The sequence below is a fragment of the Mobula hypostoma genome, chromosome 23, assembly GCF_963921235.1.
Source record: "Mobula hypostoma chromosome 23, sMobHyp1.1, whole genome shotgun sequence".
Classification (NCBI taxonomy): Eukaryota; Metazoa; Chordata; class Chondrichthyes; order Myliobatiformes; family Myliobatidae; genus Mobula; species Mobula hypostoma.
In genome coordinates this window covers 3,970,523-3,989,479 of record NC_086119.1, presented here as the reverse complement: position 1 = coordinate 3,989,479, position 18,957 = coordinate 3,970,523, and the positions used below count along the sequence as shown (strand labels likewise).

Here is an 18,957-nt window from a genome sequence, read left to right as displayed (position 1 = left end):
GTGAAACTCCCTCAGTACCACCCCCCCCACAGTAGTACCTCCCCTCCCCACAGTGTGACCCTCCCTCAGTATCACCCCTCCCCACAGTGTGAAACTCCCTCAGTACCACCCCTCCCCACAGTGTGAAACTCCCTCAGTACCACCCCCCCCACAGTGTGACCCTCCCTCGGTACCACCCCTCCCACAGTGTGACCCTCCCTCAGTATCACCCCTCCCCACAGTGTGAAACTCCCTCAGTACCACCCCTCCCCACAGTGTGAAACTCCCTCAGTACCGCCTCTCCCACAGTGTGACACTCCCTCGGTACCGCCCCTCCCACAGTGTGATCCTCCCTCAGTACCACCCCTCCCACAGTGTGACCCTCCCTCAGTACCACCCACAGTGTGACCCTCCCTCAGTACCGCCCCTCCCACAGTGTGACCCTCCCTCGTTACCACGACCCACAGTGTGACTCTCCCTCAGTATCACCCCTCCCACAGTGTGACACTCCCTCAGTACCACCCACAGTGTGACCCTCCCTCAGTACCGCCCCTCCCACAGTGTGACCCTCCCTCGTTACCACCACCCACAGTGTGACCCTCCCTCAGTACCGCCCCTCCCACAGTGTGACCCTCCCTCAGTACCACCCACAGTGTGACCCTCCCTCAGTACCGCCCCTCCCACAGTGTGACCCTCCCTCGTTACCACCACCCACAGTGTGACTCTCCCTCAGTATCACCCCTCCCACAGTGTGACCCTCCCTCAGTACCACCCACAGTGTGACCCTCCCTCAGTACCGCCCCTCCCACAGTGTGACCCTCCCTCGTTACCACCACCCACAGTGTGACTCTCCCTCAGTATCACCCCTCCCACAGTGTGACACTCCCTCAGTACCACCCACAGTGTGACCCTCCCTCAGTACCGCCCCTCCCACAGTGTGACCCTCCCTCGTTACCACCACCCACAGTGTGACCCTCCCTCAGTACCACCCCTCCCACAGTGTGACCCTCCCTCAGTACCACCCACAGTGTGACCCTCCCTCAGTACCACCCCTCCCACAGTGTGACCCTCCCTCGTTACCACCACCCACAGTGTGACTCTCCCTCAGTATCACCCCTCCCACAGTGTGACCCTCCCTCAGTACCACCCACAGTGTGACCCTCCCTCAGTACCGCCCCTCCCACAGTGTGACCCTCCCTCGTTACCACCACCCACAGTGTGACTCTCCCTCAGTATCACCCCTCCCACAGTGTGACCCTCCCTCAGTACCACCCACAGTGACCCTCTCTCAGTACCGCCCCTCCCACAGTGTGACCCTCCCTCGTTACCACCACCCACAGTGTGACTCTCCCTCAGTATCACCCCTCCCACAGTGTGACACTCCCTCAGTACCACCCCTCCCACAGTGTGACCCTCCCTCAGTACCGCCCCTCCCACAGTGTGACCCTCCCTCGTTACCACCACCCACAGTGTGACTTTCCCTCAGTACCACCCCTCCCACAGTGTGACTCTCCCTCAGTACCACCCTCCCACAGTGTGACCCTCCCTCGGTACCACCACCCCCCACCGAACAGTGTGACTCTCCCTCAGTACCACCCCTCCCACAGAGTGACCGTCCCATCCTGTTTTTCATGTGTTTGTGTGTCTGTGTGTTCGATAATTCTGTGTGATAGTGGGGATACATCTCTGTATGTACGTGAATAATTTTCTGTGTCTTTCTGCATGTGTTGCTAATTTACTGTGTGTGTGTAATTCTGTGCGAGTGTATGTGGTTCTGTGTGAAACTGAGGTAATTCTGTGTGAGGCTGGTGGGAATTCTGTGAGAGTGGAGTAATTCTCTGTGGGAGAGTGGGTGGTTCTGTGTGACAGTTAGGGTAATACTTTGTGTGAGAGTGAAGTTAATTCTCCGTGTATTTTAGTGTGAGAGTGTGTGCCGTGATTTTCAGCTCCTGGACCGGGTGCCCCTGTTCCTGAACTTTCCCCTCAGCGCCACAGAGAGTAAGTTGAACGTCCATCACCCCCGCCGTTCTCTCCCTGTGTCCGAGGCCCTATGACACTGTAACCTCTCTGTGCAAGACAGTAAATTTCAGTTCCTTTATAATGCCAATGTTTGGCAATGCCTGTTTTTGTCAGATGATTTTTGATTAAAAATAGACTTTGTTACAATAAATCAGTTATTGAGTTTGCATACTTCCACTATTGTCACTGTTTCCTGGACAGACATCCCCACCTGTTTCCACCCCTCCCCCCTTCCCCATCCCTCCCCCTTCCTCCCTCTGTCCCCAACCCATTCTCATCCCTTCACCCGTCCCCACCCCGCTCACTCCTCCCCCAGCTACACCCTGTTCTCACCCCTTCTCACCCTTCTCCCCCCCACTCTGTTCACCCCGTTCCCCTGCCCCCTCCGTCCACACCTCTTGCCCCCTCCCTCCCGTCCCCACCTCGTTCTCCCCCACCCCATTCTCACCCTGTCCCAGCCCTCCTCATCCTCCCTCCACCCCCACCCCTTCTGATCCCTCCTCCACTGTTCCCACCACATTTTCACCCTCCCGCCCTGTTCCCTGCTCTCCCCTCACCCCTCCGCCCCACCCCATTCTCCCCTCCCCTTTTGTTCCCTACCCCCCTGTCCACACCTCTTTCTCCACTCTCACCATCTCCACCTAGTTCCCCTACTCCCCCTCTGTCCCTATCCCTTTCTCCCTCTATCCCCACCACACTCTAACACCTCCATCCTGTCCCACCCCACGTCTTCTCTCTGCCCCATCCCATTCTTATCCCTCCCCCTTTGTCTCCCCCACAGGTTTCTACTCCCCCCTCTGTTCTCACTTCTTTACCCCCTCCCCAGCCCCACCCATTCAACCCAACCCCCTGTCCCCACCTCTTCCCCCTTTCTCTATAACCACATTTCCCCCTCCTACCCTGTTATGCCCCCCTCTGTCCCCACCCTGACCTCACCCCTCCCCCTCTATCCCCACCCCGTTTTCACCCCTCCTCGTTAATCCAATGTCATTCAGCTAGCCGCTCCCACACGGCAGGAGTTCACATCCTGTACAAGCAGGGTTATCAATAAAGTTCAGTTGAAAATCCTGCATGCTGGTGTCCTGGTGTGCTCTGCACTCTCCCTCAATATCGAACAAAAGATGATGTCAGAAGTGGTTGATCATCAATGAATTCGGGCTGCAGACCAAAGGAGATCCCAGCAAAAAAAAAAAAAAACAATTTGCAGTAAGTCTCTTGTTGTTTGCATATACTGTATCTGTGGGAGGTGTTCAGGGACTTGTCGGCCTGGACTGCCCATGCTAGTTGCTAAGAGTATGCACTGAAACTGAGCTGGGACCTGGCCAGGGTTGCCAGGGAATGCTGGCAAGCTACACCCAGAAGTGGATACATTTTACTAATCTGTGGGCCACTAGCCTGGGAAGTGCACAGAGACACAGACACAGGAGAGAAGTCAGTCAGACTCTCAGGGGGAGAAAAGAAGACTTTTAATATTGTAAATAAAATAAAAATAAGCAAAAAAGGAAAATGGAGCAAAAACCTGCAGTACCCACATCTGCTTACCTAATGAATCCCCCCACCCCACCCAGGCATTTGATTTCTCCAAACCAGGGGATTTTGAGAGATTGCTCAGATGCTTTGAGAGTTTTAGACAATTTCGCTCATGCTTCAGAAGAGGATCAAGTAAGCCCAGTGATATACTGCATGTGACAAAGCAGATGACATCTTGGGTGGATTAGGCTGGAGTCGCCCTGAACCAAAAGAAATGTGAATGTGCAAAGTTGAAGGTGATATTCTTGGGCCACCCACTGTCCTTAGAAGGAGTGAAACCAGATTCAGACAAACAGGCAGGAGTTTGGAGCATGGAACAACCTATCAGAGATCCACAGCTTCCTTGGCATGGTAAACCAGCTGAGAAATTTCATTCCAGATTCGGCAGAGAGTAAAGCCACTCTGTGACCTCCTTCTCTTAGAGAAACGCTTGGAGCTGGGACGCACCACATGAGAAGTCATTCTCATCACTGAAAACAGAGCTCATTTCTCTGCCAACATTGGCACTCTTTGATCTGAACAAAGCAACCAAGGTCTCAGCATACGCTAATGCACCACTGCAGTGGTGTACGGAAACTGGTGGCATATGCATCAAGAGCACTAACTCCTACTTATCAGAAACGGCTCTTGTGTGGGCTTGTGAGAGGTTCAGCTGCTACTTGATAGGCACAAAATTCCTGCTTGAAACAGACCACAAGCCCCTTGTCAGTCTCCTCCTTCCAAACTTGGATAACTTAACTCCACGTCTGCAAAGATTCAGGATGAGGCTCATGTGATACGGTTATGACATTGAACATGGCCTACAACACCGGATGCTCTGTCGAGGATGTCTTGCGGAAGTGAGTGGGCGAAGGCTGACCCTGTGCTCATGGAGGATAGCAACATCTACTTAGCTCAGGTATGTGAAAGCTTTCCCGCACAGAGTACATGACAAAACTCGTGCTGAGTTGATGAAGGATGAAATCTGCAGTTAGGTCATGCAATACTGTGAGCATGGATGGCCAGCTGTTCCAAAAGGAGCTCACCAACTCAGACCTTACTGGCTTGAAAAAGACACACTCACCACTCTTGACATCAACAATCACCATTAGTTTCAACTTGATCATGGATAAAGATAGATCTGGTCCTCGCATTGAGGTTCTAAACTGGAAAAAGGCCAAATTTGAAAAAATAGGATCTAAAAAGCATGGATTGGGACGGGTTGTTCTCTGGCAAGGATGTGATTGGTAAGTGGGAGGCCTTCAAAGGAGAAATTTTGAGAGTACAGAGTTTGTATGTTCCTGTCAGGATTAAAGGCAAAGTGAATAAGAATAAGGAACCTTGGTTCTCAAGGGATATTGGAACTCTGATTAAGAAGAAGAGAGAGATGTATGACGTGTATAGGAAACAGGGAGCAAATAAGGTGCTTGAGGAATATAAAAAGTGCAAAAAATACTTAAGAAAGAAATCAGGAGGGCTAAAAGAAGACATGAGGTTGCTTTGGCAGTCAAGGTGAAGGATAATCCAAAAAGCTTCTATAGGTATATTAAAAGCAAAAAGATAGTAAGGGATAAAATTAGTCGTCTTGAAGATCAGAGCGGTCAGCTATGTATGGAACCAAAAGAAATGGGGGCGATCTTAAATGGGTTTTTTGCGTCTGTATTTACTAAGGAAACTGGCATGGAGTCAATGGAAATAAGGCAAACAAGTAGTGAGGTCATGGAACCTATACAGATTGAGGAGGAGGAGGTGCTTGCTATCTTGAGGCAAATCAGAGTAGATAAATCCCCAGGACTTGATAGGGTATTCCCTCGGACCTTGAAGGAGACTAGTGTTGAAATTGCAGGGGCCTTGGCAGATATATTTAAAATGTCAGTATCTACGGGTGAGGTGCCGGAAGATTGGAGGATAGCTCATGTTGTTCCGTTGTTTAAAAAAGCTCTAAAAGTAATCTGGGAAATTATAGGCCGGTAAATTTGATGGCGGTAGTAGGTAGATTATTGGAAGGAGTACTAAGAGATAGGATCTACAAGTATTTGGATAGACAGGGACTTATTAGGGAGAGTCAACGTGGCTTTGTTCATGGTAGGTCATGTTTAACAAATCTATTAGAGTTTTTCGAGGAGGTTACCAGGAAATTAGATGAAGAGAAGGCAGTGGATGTTGTCTACATGGACTTCAGTAAGGCCTTTGACAAGGTCCCGCATGGGAGGTTAGTTAGGAAGATTCAGTCGCTAGGTATACATGGAGAGGTGGTAAATTGGATTAGACATTGGCTCAATGGAAGAAGCCAGAGAGTGGTAGTGGAGGATTGCTTCTCCGAGTGGAGGCCTGTGACTAGTGGTGTGCCACAGGGATCAGTGCTGGGTCCGTTGTTATTTGTCATCTATATCAATGATCTGGATGAAAATGTGGTAAACTGGATCAGCAAATTTGCTGATGATACAAAGATTGGAAGTGTAGTGGACAGTGAGGAAGGTTTTCAAAGCTTGCAGGGGGATTTGGACCAGCTGGAAAAATGGGCTGAAAAATGGCAGATGGAGTTTAATACAGACAAGTGTGAGGTATTGCACGTTGGAAGGACAAACCAACGTAGAACATACAGGGTAAATGGTAGGGCACTGAAGAGTGCAGTAGAACAGAGGGATCTGGGAATACAGATACAAAATTCCCTAAAAGTGGCATCACAGGGAGATAGGGTCATAAAGAGAGCTTTTGGTACATTGGCCTTTATAAATAAAAGTATTGAGTATAAGAGCTGGAATGTTATGGTGAGGTTGTATAAGGCATTGGTGAGGCTGAATTTGGAATATTGTGTGCAGTTTTGGTCACCAAATTACAGGAAGGATATAAATAAGGTTGAAAGAGTGCAGAGAAGGTTTATGAGGATGTTGCCGGGACTTGAGAAACTCAGTTACAGAGAAAGGTTGAATAGGTTAGGACTTTATTCCCTGGAGTGTAGAAGAATGAGGGGAGATTTGATAGGGTATATAAAATTATGATGGGTATAGGTAGAGTGAATGCAAGCAGGCTTTTTCCACTGAGGCCAGGGGAGAAAAAAAAAACAGAGGACATGGGTTAAGGGTGAAGGGGGAAAAGTTTAAAGGGAACATTAGGGGGGGCTTCTTCACACAGAGAGTGGTGGGAGTGTGGAATGAGCTGCCAGATGAAGTGGTAAATGTGGGCTCACTTTTAACATTTAAGAAAAACTTGGACAGGTACATGGTTGAGAGGTGTGTGTAGGGATATGGTCCGTGTGCAGGTCAGTGGGACTAGGCAGAAAAATGGTTCGGCACAGCCAAGAAGGGCCAAAAGGCCTGTTTCTGTGCTGTAATGCTCTATGGTTCTAAATGTTGTCTAAGACCAAGGCAATCTGTGTGGTGGATGGTCTGAGCACACAGCTGGGAGATTAAGTAAAGCAATGTGAAGCATGCAGAAACCTGCACAAAAATCACGTTGAACCTCTCCGTCCCACAGAATTCCCGAACCTTCCATGCAAAATTACAGGCATGGACATTTCCGAGTTAAAGAGAGACAAATATCCTCTCACTGGGGATTACTACTCATGGAATGTTGAGGTGTCCATGCTGTCCTCAATTCCTCAACAGCAGCTGCATAGCATGTGACAGCTGTATTCACTTTCCGTAGAATTCCAGGGACACTTGTGTCAGACAACGGTCCACACTTCAGCTGCTCAGAATTCAAAGTCTTTGCTAGGGACTATGAGTTCAAACACCAGGGAAGCAGTCCACAGCACTCACAGGTAAATGGAGAGGCAGAAAGAGCAGTGCAAACTGATAAGAGTCTCCTACTGAAGTAAAAGATCCCGACAAAGCTCTGCTAGCTTATCGCTCCACGTCTCTTGCACATGGCTACAGTCCATCACAGCTGTCAATGGACCAGAGACGGAGAACAATCCTGCCCTTTCTTCCTTCCCTTCTGCAACCTCACTTTCCCGACCTAGACAAAGCGAGAAACCTTGAGACAACGCAGCGTGGGAAAACAAAGAGCATGTATGATCTCAGGCACAGAGCAAAATCTTCCTTGCCGCTCAGGAGTGGTGAAGCCGTTTGGGTTTCAGACCAGTTCACCAAAGGAACACTAATTCAGCAGCACCACGATCAGAACGTCAGGTGGAACAGGTGTGCACCCAAAGTCACGAAAGGTAAAGGAAGAAATAGAGTGGCTGATCCTAATGACGAGAACCACTTACCTGAGGTAGACGTGCCTGTTCAAGAATCTCTATCCACTCTAACACTTCCAGGAACCTATGGACGTCAACCCCAAGATCCCTCTGTTCCTCTACACTGCCTAAGAGTCTCATCATTAACCCTAAACTCATTCTAACATGTCAGTCCATGGCATCCTCTTCTGCCACAATGAGGCCACACTCAAGTTAGAAGAGCAGCACCTTATTTTGCATCTGGGTAGCCTCCAACCTGATGGCATGAACATCGGTTTATCAAATTTCTGCTTTTCACCATTCCCCATTCCCAATTTTCTCTCTCACATTAACTCCTTACCTGCCTAACACTTCTCTCTGCTGTTCCTCCCCCTTCCCTTCTTCCATGGTCCCTGTCATATCAGATCCCCTCTTCCCCAGCCATTTATCTCTTCCACCAATCAACTTTGCTTCTCCTTCTCCCACTTTCACCTATCACCTACCACCTTGTACTTCTTCCCCCTCTCCCCCCACCCCACCCCCCACCTTGCTCTGACTTCTCATATTTTTTTTCCGGTCCTGATGAAGGGTCTCAGCCTGAAATGTCAACTGTTTACTCTTTTCCATAGATGCTGCCTGGCGTGTTGAGTTCCTCCAGCGTTTTGTGTGTATTGGTGTGGTGTGTTGGTGTTCATTAGTTGGGGGATTGAGTTCAAGAACCGTGAGGTAATGTTGCAGCTCCACAAAACTCTGGTTGGCTCAGACTTGAAATGTTGTGTTCATTTGTGGTCGCCTCTTTATAGGAAGGATATGGAAACTTTAGAGAGGGTGTAGAAGAGATCTACCAAGATGCTGCCTAGATTAGAGAGCATGTCTTATGAGGAATGGTTGAGCAAGCTGGAGGCATGTGATCCAGGGAAATTTGGCTGTGTGGATTCAGAAGAGGCCTGCCTGTAGAAGGCTGAGGGTAATTGTAGTTGGAAAGTATTCTGTCTGGAGCTCAGTGACCAGTGGTATTCCACAGGGACTCCTGCTCTTGGAGATTTTTATAAATGACTTGGATGAGGAAGTGGAAGGGTGGGTTCGTAATTTTGCAGATGACGCAAAGGTTGGTGTTGTGGATAGCGTAGAGGATTGTCTTAGGTTACAGCGGGACATTGACAAGTTGCAGAGCTGGGCTGAGAAGTGGCAGATGGAGTTGAAACCCCAGAGAAGTGTGAAGTGGTTCGCTTTTATAAGGTCAAACCTGAAGGCAGAGTTAATGACAGTGTGGAGAAACGGGGATCTTGGGGTCCATGTCCATAGTTCCCTCACTGTTGCAGTGCAAGTGATTGAGTGGTCGAGAACACTGTAACTGGTTACATCACCGTCTGGTGTGGAGGGGCCACTGCACAGGATCGGAAAGAGCTGCAGGAAGTTGTAAACTCAGCCAGCTCCATCGTGAGCACCAACCTCCTCACTATTGAGTACACGTTCAAAAGGCGATGCCTCAGAAAAGGCAGTATCCCTCACGAAGGAGCCCCATTACCCTGCCCTCTTCTCTTTGCTATCATCAGGAAGGAGGTACAGGAGCCTGAAGACCCACACTCAGTGTTTCAGCAGCAGCTCCTGCCCCTTGGCCAGCAGATTTCCGGATGGGCAATGAGCCCATCAGCAACACCTCACTAATTTATTTGCTGTTTTTCCCTCTCTTTTTGCACCACTTATTTAATTTTTCTTCAATTTTTATACATTTTTAGATTTAATTTATATATATATATATTGTTGTTGTTCCTCTCCACGCCTTGTGGCACATTGGGTGACAATTTTGCCATTTCTGTAGCATTTTGTCTGTTTTTTATGAGGATAAGTTTCGAGTTCGACACTCAACCCAGCACGGATGTGTTGGCCAAAGAGCCGGCCAGATTTGGACCCGGGACCATTTGCCTTGAACCCTGTCACAGATGCCACTACACCACCAGCCAGCTTTATATATATATATACATATATTTTATTATAATTTAAATACATATTGCAACGTACTGCTGCCACAAACCAAAACATTTCACGACACACGCTAGTGACATTAAACTGTTTCTGATCAGTGTGGCAAACTTAGCAGCTGGACAATAAATAGAATAACCAGCAAGACCAAGGACTTAGAAGAGAAAACTCTGGTATAATTCAATGCAGTGTTTGATTGTTGAATAGATTGGAAGTATTTGTTTCTCAATGTCGAACACTGACACGATACATGAATGTTTGTTGAACTATCACAGAGCATTCGGTTCTAATCCCAGCCACGGGTGCCCAGAGCTCAGGCCTGATACTTGGTGCTTAAGAGGGTGAAGTCGCGGACAACCTTGTTCAGGTAGGTCTCCAGGTCTCGGAAGATGATGTAGCCCTGCAGGTTACTGAGCCATGTGTTACCGCCACTCGGGGTGCTGATGGGGATGCTGAATTTTGGCGGTTCTGGTAGACTGCTGTTGAGAGCCTGGATCTGGAGAAACGAAGCATACAAAGTGTGTAAGACTATATCATCAGACATAGGAGCAGAATTAGGCCATTCAGCCCATCAAGTCTGCTTCGGCATTCCACCATGTCTGATCTCAACCCCATTCTCCCCATAACCTTTCATGCCCCAACTAATCAAGAACCTATCAACTTCCACTTAAATATAGTCAATTATTTGGCCTCCACAGCCATCCATGGAAATGAATTCCACTGATTCACCAGCTTCTGGCTGAAGAAATTCCTCCTCATCTCTGTTCTAAAGGGATATCATTCTTATCTGAGTCTGTGCCCTCTGGTCCAAGACTCCCCACTATAGGAAACATCCTCTCTAGCTAGCCCTTTCAACATTGGAAAAGCTTCAATGAGATCCTCCCCGTAGTGGGGGAGTCTAGACCAGAGGGCACACCCTCAGAATAAAGGGGTGTCCTTTTAGAACCGAGATGTGGAGGGATTTCTTTAGTAGGTTATTTGGTCACATGGGTATAATTGGACAGCACAGGCTCATTGGGCAGAAGGGCCTGTTACTGTGCTGTATTTCTAATCAAATAAAAAGCTAAAGTCCCCCCAGCCTCAGCACTGCCCTCCCTGGCCCCCATACCTGAGAGCTCAGCTGAGAGATGAGATCCCTGAGATCCAAGGACACCACCTCGATGAACTTGCTGAGCACACACTGTTGGCACTCGCCCATCTCATCCACTCGCTTGAAGTCCACGTGGACCCAGAAGATGTTCAGGTCCTCGGCATTGCGCTGTAGGCGCTCCACGTCCTGGGGAGAGGGTAACAGACCGTCAGCTGTGCAGCAGGGCTCGTCCAGGCTGGGCAAAGGGAGTGTGGCTGCGGAGGACTGGCGGGTCCAGAGGTAGGGGCCTGAAAATCGAGTCTACGCGTCTGGAGACGGGATGTCCAATGACTAAGAGCCTGAGAATCCACGGCCAGCGACTGAAGCACCAGAGGTGGTCTGCGCTGCAGCTGGAGACCTGTCTGTGTGTGTGAGTGTGTGGGGAGGGGGCTGAGAAGGAGGAAAGGGACTTACTGTCTGTGTTGTTCTGCTAAGCTATGTTGGCGCCAGAAGCACGGCAACAATTATGGGCTGCCCCCAGCAAATTCTTGGACTGTGCTAGTCATTGAAGCAAACACATTTCACTCTACACTTCAATGTACATAAGACAAATAAAGCTAATCTTTAAAATCTTTTCCCCCCACTTACCCCACAGGAATCCCTCGTCCATGACTCTTTGAAAGAAGCATGGGATGGGGATTCAAGGAACTCAAGCCTGTGCTTTACTTTACATTACAAGCTCCTTACCCAGTCTGCCCATGGAAAGTGTGTCTAGCCTCAGATCCCACTGGGGGGAGCCGGGGGGAGGGGGGGGGAAGCAGGATGAGGTGGTGCTTACCTGCATCTGCAGCCAATAGCTGTAGACATTACTGGAATGCGGCAAGCTCTTCAGATCCACGTTGTAATCCTCAAAGGCAGCGTTTCCAATTTTCTCTCGTTTCTTTAATCAAGTGAGAGGAGATGGTCAGCGAGGGTTTTCTCGGGGATCAGTCACTAGTCCTGACCCCTGAGCTTGAACTTGGTATGGGAACTGCTTTGCCCGTGACCACAAGAAATCGCTGAGTTGTGGCCACATCCTGAAAGCACATCCCACCGGGCTCAAGGACAGCTTCTACTCTACTGTTCTGAGACTATTGAACCCTAGTCTGATAACAAAGTATCTTGACCTTGCAATCTACCCCATTATGGTCTTGCACCTTATTGTCTGCCTGCACTGCACTTTCTCTGTAACTGTAACACTCTATTCTGCATTCTGTTACTGTTTTACCTTGCTTTACCTCAATGCACTGAGTAACGCTTTCATATCAACAGTATGCATGGCAGGTTTTTCACCGTATCTCCGAACAGGCGACAATTCTAATTCCCACTGCCCGCTTCCCGCTTCAGTTCTCCAATACCCCACAAAATCATGGGTGGCCACTATCCCCAGACCCAACATCACCCCATGTCAGGACACGACAGGGGAGAGGAGTCGCAGGTAGGGACAGCAAATGCAATGTTAGCTTTTGTTTAGGAGGACTAGGATATAAGAGAAGGGTGTGATGCTGAGGCTTCATCAGGCATTGATCAGTCTTGGAATATCATGAGCAGTTTTAGGTTCCATATCTAAGAAAGGAAGTGCTGGAATTGGAGAGAGTCCGGAGAAGGTTCATGAGAATGATCCCAAGAATGAAAGGGTTAAGGTATGAGGAGTGTTTGATGGCTCTGGGTCTGTGCTCACTGGAGTTTTGAAGAATGGGGTGGGGGATGCCATTGAAACCTATCAAATATTGAAAGGCTTAGATAGATTGAACATGAAGAGATGTTTCCTATGGTGGGGGAGTCCAGGACCAGAGGACACAGCCTCAGAATAGAAGGATGCCCCTATAGAACAGGGATGAGGAGGAATTTCTTTAACCTGAGGATGGTGAAACTGTGCAATTCATGATCACAGATGGCGGTGGAGTTCAAGTCATTGGGTATATTGAAAGCAGAGGTTGATAGATTCTTCATCAGTCAGGATGACAAAAGTTATGGGGAGAAGGCAGGAGAATGGGATTGAGAGGGAAAATAAATCAGCCACGATGGAATGGGAGAGCAGGCTCGATGGGCTGAATGGCCTCATTCTGCTGCAAGGTTTTAAGGAGAGAATTCCTGCTATACTTGTCATTCCTTCCTGACTCCTTCACCAATCCCATCCCTCATGTTACACTGGGGAGGAGAGTAGGGGGTATAACTGACCCCCTTTGCTGGGGTTCACTCGCAGCAGACACCCGGCCTGTGCGTGGTTGAACTCTCTGGGTGGCCTGTTCTTTGTCCAGCCTCTCCTCCCACAGTCCTCCGACGCAGTGAGGCCCCTAGTTCCCCAGCACTTCGCTCTGAATGTCAAGGTGACCGTGGTCCTTACGTAGGTGATCAGCAGATCGCGAACATCCTGCAGGATCTTCCGGGAAAGATTCAGGCTCCTTTGGAAAGAGGTGCTGTGGGCACGTGGATCCGCGGTCGATGGAGCAAGGAGTGTAATGGAGAGAGCAAAGAGCAGGAAACCCGCCATGAATCGTACCTGCAAATCAGAACATAGAACATAGCAGCAGCGTCCAGGCTCTTTGGCCCACTATGTTGTGCTGGCCCTTCCATCCCACATAACCCTCCAATTTTCCATCATCCATCTGCCTATCTAAGAGACTTAAATGCCCCCAAATGCATCTGCCTCTACCTCCGCCCAGGCACACATTCCACACACCTACCACTCTCTGCGTAAAAAAAAAACCTGCCTCTGACATCCCCTCTATACTTTCTTCCAATCACTTTAAAATTATGCCTCCTTTTGTACTGGCCATCTCTGCCCCAGGGAGAAGGGTTTCTGGCTGTCCATGATGGCGCAGCCTCGGCTAGTTTGTCCGGGTGAGTTTCAGCCCTCACTCTTCTCGCCTCCAGCCCTGCCCCACTGTAGAAGAAAAGCAGCCTCTTTCGTGGCATCTGGCACAGAGCGAGGCAGTAGAACTCACCGTCAAGACTTCTCTGTTAACCTTGCCTTCTGATCAGATGGCTGTCCCAGGAAAGAGTGTGTCTTCTGGTTGCAGTCAGTGAGATTTATAGTGTTTTGGTCTGCAGGTATTTCCCCCCTCCCCCCCGGACCATTCTGAAAATCCCACTGTTCAAAACCCAAGCACTTGAAATTGAAAAATGCAGCTTTTGCTTCTGAGGTTGCAGGGTATTTTCTACAGTCAAAATATAGACCAGACACGTAAATGAAACTGGAGGTATAACTTCTTGGAGATTAAAGCTGGTTTTTTATTCATAGATACATGGGTAGCTTAATTTTGCAAAAGACATGATCTTTTGCTGATTTTACAGAACTTACTCATCCTTCACTGCCTTGGAAAGGTAGGACTGAGCTGCCTTCTTGAACCACTGTCGCAGTCAGGGTTGTTTCTCGTCATTCTTCCGTGTGCCGGTGTAACGTAACTTTTCACTGCCCGTTACCCCGCTGGTGTTTCGGGCAGCAGTGAAGGTCCTCCATCTCTGCTGCGTTCAGGGCTTCTGTCATCGTGCCAGTAGCTCGGTTTTCACTACCGCCAGTCATGCAAGTCCCGGGTGCAGCCTCAGGAATACTGCCGTACACAGATGTAGAAGCATTCTTCATTGCTGTTTCAGTAACAGATTTGTTTTACCAGTCAGGGTTGTTAGCCCCGAGCTGACCCCCCGAACCTGGAGGACCGGTGAACCGACCATTCTTAATCTGGCCTCTACCCTTTGACCTATTTGGCATGGGTGACCCTACCAAGAGCCAAAGCATAAAGCCCTGACTCCAGCTCTCCAGGACATTGAGGCTCACAAGCCTCTGAACCATGACAAGGTCGTGGTCCTCTTGGAGTGTACAAGTGTAAAGGAGACCACGATGATTGTTACCTTGGATGCAATGCAACACAAATAAACACAATGAACATAACAAACACAATAAAAACACAAGAGTCTACACTAACCGTAAGCATGAAAGTAATCCTATAAAAATTCCACCATGGACAGTCCCAATCTTGGCTGTGAAAGAAGAGGCGTTGGGTATGAGGCTAGCAATCCCATCCCGTAAAATCCCAGGCTACAGAAACACCGACAAAAGCTGCAAAGACCTCACCCCTGGGAGAAGGATGATCTTTGCTTAGAGATATATAGGTGGGCTACTCCTGGACTTGAGGAACTGGCCCAGAATTCAAGGTCTGAGACTGTATAGACTGATTGTACATACGTAAGGTGATGCTATGTGATGTGTATGTAGTGGTGGTGGGGGGTGTGGGGGGGTGGGTTAGTGGGTGGAGGTGTTTTACTGTTTGGGGAAAGTAACTGTTTTTGAGTCTGGTGGTCCTGACGTAGCCTCCTCCTTGATGGGAGTGGGACAAACAGTCCATGAGCAGGGTGGCTGGGGTCCTTCATGATGTTCCTGGTCCTTTGCCAGCACCCTTCTATATATACCTTCTTTATATCGGCTCGGCCAGTGCCAGTGATGCTTTGGGCAGATTTGAGTGCGGTTTTGAAGGGGAGTGCAGGTTGTGTGCCATTCAGCTTGTGGTGATGCCCTCCTAAATGCAGTTCTTCTGGTGAAGGTTCTGCCCTTGTGCTGAGGGCAGTGAGTTCTAGCAATTAGGCCCAGAGACTGTGAATGTGCTGCACTGATTTCTAAGTCAGGATGGTGGGTGACCTGCCGGTGAACCTCCAAATGGGGGTTCTGGTAGATGGTGTCCTGGCCAAGTAACTGTGGGGTATTGTGTAGGTTGTGCTGACCGTAGACACTGTATGTTGATGGTAGAGGGAGGGGGTGTCCAGGGGGATAGATGGGGAGATGATTAAGTGGGTGACTTTGTCCTGGGAAGATGTTGAAGACACATTCATACAGGCCAGTGGAGAGTACACAGTACAGAGGGGCCCCTTATCTAAGAAAGGATGTGCTGATATTGGAAAGGCTTCAAAGGAGGTTCACAAAACTGATTCTGGGTTTGAAAGGCTGAGGAACATTTGCTGGCTCTGGGCCTGTACTCTCTGGAATTCAGAAAAATGCGGGGGGACCTCATTGAAACCCATCGAACGCCAAAAGGCCTCGCTAGAGTGGATGTGGAGAGGATGTTTCCTATGGTGGAGGAGTCTAAGGCCAGTGGACACAGCCTCAAAATGGAGGGGTGCCCTTTCAGAACAGATGTGATGAGGGATTTCTTTAGCCAGAGGACTGTGAATCTATGGAATTCATTGCCACAGCTGGCTATGGAGGCCAAATCTTTTAGTATATTTAAGGCAGAAGTTGATAGATTCTTGATTAGTCAGGGCATGAAAGGATATGGGAAGAAGGCAGGGAAAATGGATCAGCATGAAGAAATGGTGGAGCTGTCTCAATGGGCCAAATGGCCTAATTCTGGTCCTAAATCTTATGGTCTTATGGTCAGTGACCAGGAGCAGAAGTTGATAGATTCTTGATTAGTCAAGGCCCTGCCTAGACAATGTCTGTGCCAAATGAAACCAAGTGGCTTCCACTTGCACACGTGCCAGATCCCCACATTCCCCGCACCTTCGCATGGCTAACAATCTCTTAAACTTGAAAGAGTACAGAGAAGATTTGCAAGGACTGGGGTGTTATGCTGAAGTTGTATAAGACATTGGTGAGGTCTAATTTGGAGTCCTGTGCACAGTTTTGGTCACCTATCTACAGTAAAGATGTAAATAAGATTGGAAGAGCGCAGAGAAAATTTACATAGACGTTGCCGGGACTTGAGAACCTGAGTTATTGGGAAAGGTTGAGGAGGTTAGGATTTTATTCCCTGGAGTGCAGGAGAATGAGGGGAGATTTGACTGAGTTATACAAAATTATGAGGGGTATAGATAAGGTAAATGCAAGCAGGCTTTTTCCACTTAGGTTGGGTGAGACTAGAACTAGAGGATACAGGTTAAAGGTGAAAGGTGAAATATTTAAGAGGAACCTGGGGGGGGGGTGTGAAAGAACAAGTGGCCAGCAGAAGACGTGGTAGGTGAGACTAGGACTGAAGGTTGTAGGTTGATGTGAAAGGAGAAAAATTTACACTGAATGTAGAGCAGTATAGCTCAGGATCAGACCCTGTGGCCCATAATATTGTGCTAGTAACCAAATGACTAACTAAACTAGCCCCATCTTCCTACACAATGTCCGTATCCTTCCATTTTCCTCACATTCATGCACCTATCTAAACGTCTCTTAAAACTCCCAAATGTCTACCACCACCCCAGGCACCAACCACTCTGTGTAAAAAAAACTTTCCTCTCACATCTCCTTTAAACTTTCCTCCTCTCACCTTAAACCTATGTGCTCTGAAATTTGACATTTCTACCCTGGTCAAAAGATTCTGGCTGTCTCCCCTCTTTACTTCTCTCCTAATTTTATGAATGTGACTGGTCTCCCCTCAGCCTCTGCTCCCTGCACGTCCCCGGGTTGTGTTGGTTGTTAATGCAAAAGACACATTTCACTGTCTGTTTCAGTGAACGTGTGATAAGTGAGTCTGAATCTGAATCTAATGGGCAGACCAGGAGTGCACAGTGTGGAGTGACCAGACTTCTATACAGCTGCAATTTGATTTCAACCAACGAAGGCAAGTATGTCACATGCCTTCTTTACCACCTCATCCACTTGTGTGTCACTTTCAGGGACCCCTGTTTCCATCCAGGGGGTGAGTGTGGACATGGTGGAGGATTACAAATACCTGGGTATACGAATTGACAATAAACTGGACTGGCCAAAGAACACCGAGGCTGCCTACAAGAAGGGTCAGACCTGTCTCTATTTCCTGAGGAGACTGAGGTCCTTTAACATCTGCCGGACGATGCTGAGGATGTTCTATGAGTCTGTGGTGGCCAGTGCGATCATGTTTGCTGTTGTGTGCTGGGGCAGCAGGCTGAGGGTAGCAGACACCAACAGAATCAACAAACTCATTCGTAAGGCCAGTGATGTTGTGGGGATGGAACTGGACTCTCTCACAGTGGTGTCTGAAAAGAGGATGCTGTCCAAGTTGCATGCCATCTTGGACAATGTCTCCCATCCACTACATAATGTTCTGGTTGGGCACAGGAGTACGTTCAGCCAGAGACTCATTCCACCGAGATGCAACACTGAGCGTCATAGGAAGTCATTCCTGCCTGTGGCCATCAAACTTTACAACTCCTCCCTTGGAGGGTCAGACACCCTGAGCCAATAAGCTGGTCCTGGACTTATTTCCTGGCATAATTTACATATTACTATTTAACTATTTATGGTTTTATTACTATATATTATTTATGGTGCAACTGTAACGAAAACCAATTTCCGCCGGGATCGATAAAGTATGACTATGATTATGACTATGACTATGAATGGACTTAGCCCGTAAGATCCCTCTGTATATCAGCTGCTGATATACAGAGGGATCCCTTACACAGGATCTCCCAAAGTGTAGCCTCTTGCACATCCTTGATTTAAACTCCATCTGCCACTTCTCCGCCCTCCACCCTATCACTTGACAAATGCACCAATCTTTGCATTGTCTGCAAACTTGCTCACCCACCCATCTATATTTCCATACAACGCATGCGTCAGAGGTCCCAACACTGATCCCTGTGTAACACTCTTCCTCGTGGATCTCCAGCCGTAACACCACTCCACCACTTCCCTCCATCTTCTACGGGCAAGACAATCCGAATCCGAAACAGACAAGTCACCGTGGACCTCATCCATGTCCACCTTCTAGATTAACCTGCCTTGAGGGACCTTGCCAAACAAGTTTAATGCAGACAAATGCAAGGGTAGGTCTTACACAGTGAACCGTAAGGCATTGAGCAGTGTGGTAGAACAAAAGGATCTGGAAATACAGGTACATAGTTTGTTGAAAGTGGCGTCACAGGTAGATAGGGTTGTAAGGAAAGCTTTTGGCGCATTGGCCTTCATAAATCAAAATATTAAGTGCAGAAGATGGAATGTTATACTGAAGTTGTATAAGACCTCATTTGTGTGCGATTCTGGTCACCTACCAACAGGAAAGATGTAAATAAGAAACATAGAAAACTTACAGCACAATACAGGCCCTTTGGCCCACAATACTGTGTCAAACATGTACTTACTTTAGAAATTACCTAGGGTTACCCATAGCCCTCTATTTTTCTAAGTTCCATGTACCTGTCCAGGGGTCTCGTATCCACCTCCACCACAGTCGCCGGCAGCCCATTCCACGCACTCACCACTCTCTGCGTAAAAAAACTTACCCTTGACATC

The 18,957-nt window shown here is 48.4% G+C and overlaps 1 protein-coding gene across 1 annotated transcript; it reads right to left on the bottom strand.

Annotated features, from left to right (window-relative positions):
- Positions 1 to 9,965: 9,965 nt before the first annotated feature.
- On the bottom strand, positions 9,966 to 18,364 carry LOC134336986 (cardiotrophin-2-like). The gene is made up of 5 exons (XM_063031729.1): positions 18,272 to 18,364; positions 13,108 to 13,263; positions 11,560 to 11,661; positions 10,761 to 10,928; positions 9,966 to 10,148 (listed from the first exon to the last, which is right to left on the bottom strand). The coding sequence occupies exons 1-5, from the start codon at positions 18,362 to 18,364 to the stop codon at positions 9,966 to 9,968; spliced, it is 702 nt and encodes a 233-aa protein (XP_062887799.1).
- Positions 18,365 to 18,957: the final 593 nt, after the last annotated feature.

What these genes read in the sequence shown, in the direction of transcription:
- LOC134336986 (XM_063031729.1), bottom strand. Translation starts at nt 18,364, where the DNA reads ATGGAGGGAAGTGGTGGAGTGGTGTTACGGCTGGAGATCCACGAGGAA. An exon ending in GCTATTGGCTGCAGATGCAG is followed by an intron (nt 10,929 to 11,559) that starts GTAAGCACCACC and finishes CCCTCTCCCCAG; the next exon opens with GACGTGGAGCGCCTACAGCG. An exon ending in TCTCTCAGCTGAGCTCTCAG is followed by an intron (nt 10,149 to 10,760) that starts GTATGGGGGCCA and finishes TCGTTTCTCCAG; the next exon opens with ATCCAGGCTCTCAACAGCAG.